Source organism: Oncorhynchus masou, chromosome 1 (genome assembly GCF_036934945.1).
Source record: "Oncorhynchus masou masou isolate Uvic2021 chromosome 1, UVic_Omas_1.1, whole genome shotgun sequence".
NCBI classification, from domain to species: domain Eukaryota; kingdom Metazoa; phylum Chordata; class Actinopteri; order Salmoniformes; family Salmonidae; genus Oncorhynchus; species Oncorhynchus masou.
In genome coordinates this window covers 73,703,712-73,709,711 of record NC_088212.1, presented here as the reverse complement: position 1 = coordinate 73,709,711, position 6,000 = coordinate 73,703,712, and the positions used below count along the sequence as shown (strand labels likewise).

The 6,000-nt window shown below is 46.9% G+C and overlaps 1 protein-coding gene across 3 annotated transcripts in view; it reads right to left on the bottom strand.

Annotated features, from left to right (window-relative positions):
* Positions 1-800: 800 nt before the first annotated feature.
* LOC135550338 (synaptotagmin-7-like) overlaps positions 801-6,000 on the bottom strand; it is a 110,165-nt gene continuing 104,965 nt past the window's right edge. For all 3 annotated transcript variants that reach the window (XM_064981051.1, XM_064981032.1, XM_064981042.1), the window contains 5 exons: positions 5,203-5,467; positions 4,727-4,896; positions 4,443-4,557; positions 4,005-4,204; positions 801-3,188 (listed from right to left, as the gene is read on the bottom strand). In XM_064981051.1, the coding sequence (XP_064837123.1) occupies positions 3,084-3,188; positions 4,005-4,204; positions 4,443-4,557; positions 4,727-4,896; positions 5,203-5,467 (855 nt within the window). In that variant the 3' untranslated portion in view covers positions 801-3,083. The remainder of the gene's footprint in view (positions 3,189-4,004; positions 4,205-4,442; positions 4,558-4,726; positions 4,897-5,202; positions 5,468-6,000) is intronic.

Below are 6,000 nucleotides of genomic sequence, written 5' to 3'. Positions count from 1 at the left end.
AGACACACTAAACATGTGGAAGAAGGTGCTCTGGTCAGATGAAACCAAAATTGAACTTTTTGGCAACAATGCAAAACGTTATGTTTGGCGTAAAAGCAACACAGCTCATCACCCTGAACACACCATACCCACTGTCAAACATGGTGGTGGCAGCATCATGGTTTGGGCCTGCTTTTCTTCAGCAGGGACAGGGAAGATGGTTAAAATTGATGGGAAGATGGATGGAGCCAAATACAGGACCATTCTGGAAGAAAACCTGATGGAGTCTGCAAAAGACCTGAGACTGGGACGGAGATTTGTCTTCCAACAAGACAATGATCCAAAACATAAAGCAAAATCTACAATGGAATGGTTCAAAAATTAACATATCCAGGTGTTAGAATGGCCATGTCAAAGTGCAGACCTGAATCCAATCGAGAATCTGTGGAAAGAACTGAAAACTGTTGTTCACAAATGCTCTCCATCCAACCTCACTGAGCTCGAGCTGTTTTGCAAGGAGGAATGGGAAAAAATTTCAGTCTCTCGATGAGCAAAACTGATAGAGACATACCCCAAGCAACTTACACCTGTAATCGCAGCAAAAGGTGGCGCTACAAAGTATTAACTTAAGGGGGCTGAATAATTTTGCACGCCCAATTTTTCAGTTTTTGATTTGTTAAAAAAGTTAATATCCAATAAATGTCGTTCCACTTCATGATTGTGTCCCACTTGTTGTTGATTCTTCACAAAAAAATACAGTTTTATATCTTTATGTTTGAAGCCTGAAATGTGGCAAAAGGTCGCAAAGTTCAAGGGGGCCAAATACTTTCGCAAAGCACTGTACATACACAGTAAACACAAACAGTCAGATGTTGACACACTCATACACACATTGCAAACACACACACACACACATTCAGTAGACACAAATAAACAGTCAAATGTAAACAGAAAATAGGTTTAGTTGATATTATTACTCTTGTAGCTATCATTCAGCCCATTGTGTGATGAGAGAGAAACTTAATCTTGGAACAGGTCACACCAGGATGACATCAGGAGCAGCACAGGGCAGAGGGGGTCTGGCCAGTAATGGAACAGCCTGGTCCTGAAGCAGGACAGAACAGAGGGGGTTTGGTCCGTAACAGCCGTGGTCCTGAAGACCCACTAACACCCAACTATCTAACATCAGGAGCAGGACAGAGCAGAGGGGGTTTGGTCTGTAATTAAACAGCCCTGATCCTGAAGACCCACTAACACCCTAATTATCTAACATCTGGAGCAGGACAGAGCAGAGGGGGTTTGGCCAGTAATGGAACAGCCTTCCACTAAGACCCTAAACATTTATCTACTAACATTCTTAAAACAATGTGTTCTGTAACATGCACACTAATGAATAAGATGTTGACTAAATGACTTACAGACCAACTGACAGACACACGTTCCAACAGACAGGCAGAATTACACAAAATTACTGAGAGAGACAAACAGGTAACGTTACCAACCTTGATGGGGACAAGATCAATTGGCTTAGTTCTCCATTAGAAACAAAACTGACTCGGTTGGAAGAGGGGCATTTATTTATGGTTATCTGCAGTGGATGATGCAATTGAGAGAAAGCAGCTCAGATGAAGGCTGGTGGTTCATGTCAAGTTCCTCCTCTGCTTACGGTTCCACACCAGGTTGCAGGCACTACCCTACAGACTGTACCCCTCTCTCTCTGTCACTGCTTAGCTGCTGTGACCTCTCCAAGTCTTCAAACATATCCAGTAGAATACTGATGATTATTATTGTCATCATTATTATCAGTAATATTGTCTTTATTCATTTGATAGCAGTGCAAGCCCAATACTTTCACACACGCGCACTCGCATTCACACTCTAACTTTCTCACACAGACACACACACACACACACACACACACACACACACACACACACACACACACACACACACACACACACACACACACACACACACACACACACACACACACACACACACACACACACACACACACACACACACACACACACACACACACACACAGAGAGAGAATACGACAGAATAATAGCTGTCTTTTTGCTTCTATTTACTGTCTCTGGAAGAACATTTTGATTGGTCTCTTTAGGCTTTTTAAAAACAAAACACAACATTGATGACTCTACTCTTTTTCTGTCATTCTTTTTTTTCTCTCCAGAAAATAGGAACGTCTTTTTACATTTCCCCCATGGACCAGTGTAAATGATCAGTCATTTTCTCCTTTTTTCATCTAGAACTTCATTTGGAGTTACAGCACATCACCCACAGCACGCACAGACATAAAGGGGGTCCAGCCAGGGAAGAATCACTACAGTGGTGGGAGAGAAAGAGATCAGAGGTGATGAACGGGGTGGAGTGACAGTGTCACGTCTAATTCCATTATCATCCAGACAGTCCAGCCCTCTTCTATTCCATTGGTTTGCCTCTCTCTCTCTATCAATCCTTCCTGTTATATTCTCTGTGTGTTTGCAGAAGGGAACGGACCAAAGGGTCAACGTGGGAAGCAAAAAAACAATAATGAACAGCCAACCAGATTGCTTCTGACGACAGAGAGAGCAGTGATTAGGGAGAGAAGAAGCCTCCCCTCACTGCCGCAGGAGAACAATGGAGAGACACAGGATTAATGGTGGAACTGGATTCCTTGTCGGTCAGTCTGTCACACAGTCACAGATATAATGTTTCCTGAAAGACAGGCCCTTCACCAGCTCCTTACGCAGGGTTCTTATATGGTCTATTTGAACCTGTTTTTGTTGGTGGCTGAGGCTCACCCTAGGGCTGGCAGAGTGTACTGCTCCAAAGTGAAACAGAGTAAAGGTGGACCAAGGAGAAAAAACAATGGTTGAGAAGAAGGTATGACTTAAAAGCAACAAGACTAGAGGAAGGAGAAGTTCATTAGGGATCTGAGAGAGGACAGGCAGGAGGAGAGTGTGGATGTGTAGGGTGGATGCGTTGGATGGCTATTTGTACCCATGTTCTGCAGCGAGTCAGCCTTGTGCATAACGATAGGGTGGGAGGGCAGGGCAGGGGGCTGGGGTGGTCTGGGTGGATATGATGGACCTACAGTATCAGGCCTTGAGGGCATGCCACTGCTGCACGGCATTACGAGGTTTACCCATCATGTCCTTCCAGTGCTTCACCTCCGCCGGACCACTCTTCCACGAGAGATAGATCTGAGAGAGAGAGCAAGAGGGAGGGTGGGAAGAAAGAGAGGAAGAGAAGGGGAGGAAGGGAGGAGGAGAGAGAGATGGAGTGAAAGAGAGCGAGGGGGGTGAGATGGATGAGCAGGATATCTGACGTCACAGAGATCGATATTACTCATACTCAAACAGAGAGAGGTAAACTAAACTCTCTGAAGTCTGGAGTGTCCCTGCTGTTACCATAAAGCTTGCCAATCACCCTAATCTGAACTTAATTCATATTGGGAGCTGAGGAGAGTCATTAAGATGAAACAGCTGTTTTACTCTCAGCAATTTTCAGAGCAGGGGAAACAGGGGGAAAGATTTGTGTGAGAATGAGACTTATGTTTAGACAGAGAGATGGAGGCTCCCAAGCAAGCCGCAGCTGTGTTTTACTGCTGGTGATTAGACTGTGGGTGAAAGGGCCAGCGCCTGTGATGAGGCGTGTTTGGTTTACTGAGGGGTCACTATCAGACACTGGATCCATAGTAAGGAAGCCTGTATGAGGGTTACAGTGTGTCAGAAAATCAATGGGATAGTGCCTCTGCGTGCCACAAACAAACCACACAATCAATGGATATCAATCTCACTGTGCCAGTATGTAAGAGCAATCTTGAGACAGTGACTGTTAATGTGTCGTTGTGTTAGTGTGTGTGAGAGCAGGATCATTGTGTGTGTGTGTGTGTGTGTTATGAGTTTATGTATGTGTGCATGTGCATGTGTGTGTGTGTCTCAGTATGTGCCAGCAGGGGTCAGTGTGGACTGGTGATGTACGTGGCTGGTGGTCTGGGCGTTACGAGGGGGCGGTACCTTGCCGATGACGTCGTTGCGACTGAGCTTGTCCTTGTCCATGACGGTGATGATGATGGTGGTCTCTCGGAGCACGTGGGCGGGGACGTCGAAGGGGAAGGACTCGTTGAACACGGGGTTCAGACAGCACTTCATTGTCACCGTCTTCTTCTTCTCCACACGCTTGTCCTTGTGCATCAGCCACAGCTTCACATAGGGATCTGACGGGGGAGACACATCACTTAAACACAGAGGTTTCATCCCAAATGGCACCCTAATCCCTATACAGTACACTTATTTTGACCAGGGCTCATAGAAAGTAGTGCACTATATAGGGAATAGGGTGTCATTTTGGATGCCGTATGGATGGAGAGATACTGAAACCACATTGACACATGTTAAGGTAGACATACTGTAGCACAGGAAACAGGTGATGACAGAGTATTGTATGTACTGTACCGGAGGTGCCTCCAATGTCCATGGCTTTGAGGTTGCGGGCTTTGATGATGGTCACAGTGATGGTGTTGGCTTGAGGGTTGTAGCACAGTGACACCAGCAGGTCTCCTCGACTCCCCTGAGAAACATAATGACATCACCACTCACCAACCCTCTCTCCCTCCATCTCCTCTACCCCCTTCTGTCTTCCCGTCATCCCTCCTTCTCCTTGTTCCCTCTCTCCTACCCTTCCCCCTCATCCCCTGTCCCTCTGCAACTGTCCTAGTCTGTGTGTGTACTTTACTCACGCTGCCGTCGCTGCAGGGCTTCAGCTCCTTCCAGTAGGTCTGCTGGTTGCCCAGGTCCACCTTGTTAAGGGGAATGGACACCTCCCCGATGGGGTCGTTCCTGCTGAAACGATCGTAATCCAGCACCTGCATATAGAGGGTCCTCTGGATCACCTTCTCATAGGGGAACCCTGGGGGGAACAGACAGATACATAAACAGACAGATAAGAGGCTGATATGTGCTGGACAGAGATTTAGGGAGTACTCTTTCAGACTTTATACAGGATAACCAATAGCCATGCGTCTAGTTATGTGTATAGTTCTAAGACCAGATGTGTGTTTTTTATAATGTGCAGTAGTTGCCATTGCGTCCCAAATTACATCCTATTCCCTATGTAGTGCACTACAGGTGCCCATAGGGCTGTGAACAAAAGTAGTGCAGAATAGGGCGCCATTAGGTACGCAGCCTCGTATGCAGGGTGATTTCACAGTCTGACCTTCAAACAGGAAGGTCTCGTTCCAGCGAGGGTTGAGGTTCTTCCTCTTGACCTTGGTCTCCAGCTTGTGCTTCTTGTCAGGCAGCAGGTAGAGTTTGACGAAGGGGTCTGAGGTGCCAGAGAAGTCCTTGGCGGGGAGCTCCTGGCCCGTAAGGATCTTGACGGTCAGGGTGGAGTCCTGGAAGCTGTAGCCCACACTGAACTGAATCCGGCCCAGCTTCTCAACCACAGGCCCTTCTGTGTCCTCTTCTGAGCCTGGAGAGAGCTGGGAGAGAACAGCAGCAGAGAACTCTAATATTTATCCAGTTTATACGATGGTAGAATCGCAATTGCATACTCCTCGCGTCCTCTCCCCTTGACTCCTTCTCAAAACATATTGGAGAAGGTCAGAGGGGAGGGACCTCTGGCACTCTCATCCAATGGGTTTTGAGAAGGAGGCGAGGAGAAAGGAGAGAGGACGCGAGGAGTATGCAATTGAGATTCTCCCTTTGTACACTCAACAACCCTCATCCCAATAACCCCACCCTTTCCCAGCATGGAATACACAGATGAAACACTCAGGGACATGAACACCCAAGGTGAACAAGGAGCTTTATTTCTCATCCACAAGGGGGCAGTCAAACAGCACTGGAACTCACGTGCAATGCTGCCATCATGCTAGCCTAACGTTCAGATAATGTTATGTCATATGTCTGGGCTTTACTGAGCGATAAGGGAGGGAGCGATGGGGGAGAAGGCATATCTTGAGCGGAGAGGCAGGAGATATTCTGTGAGTAGAGAGACCCCCTGTCTAACTGG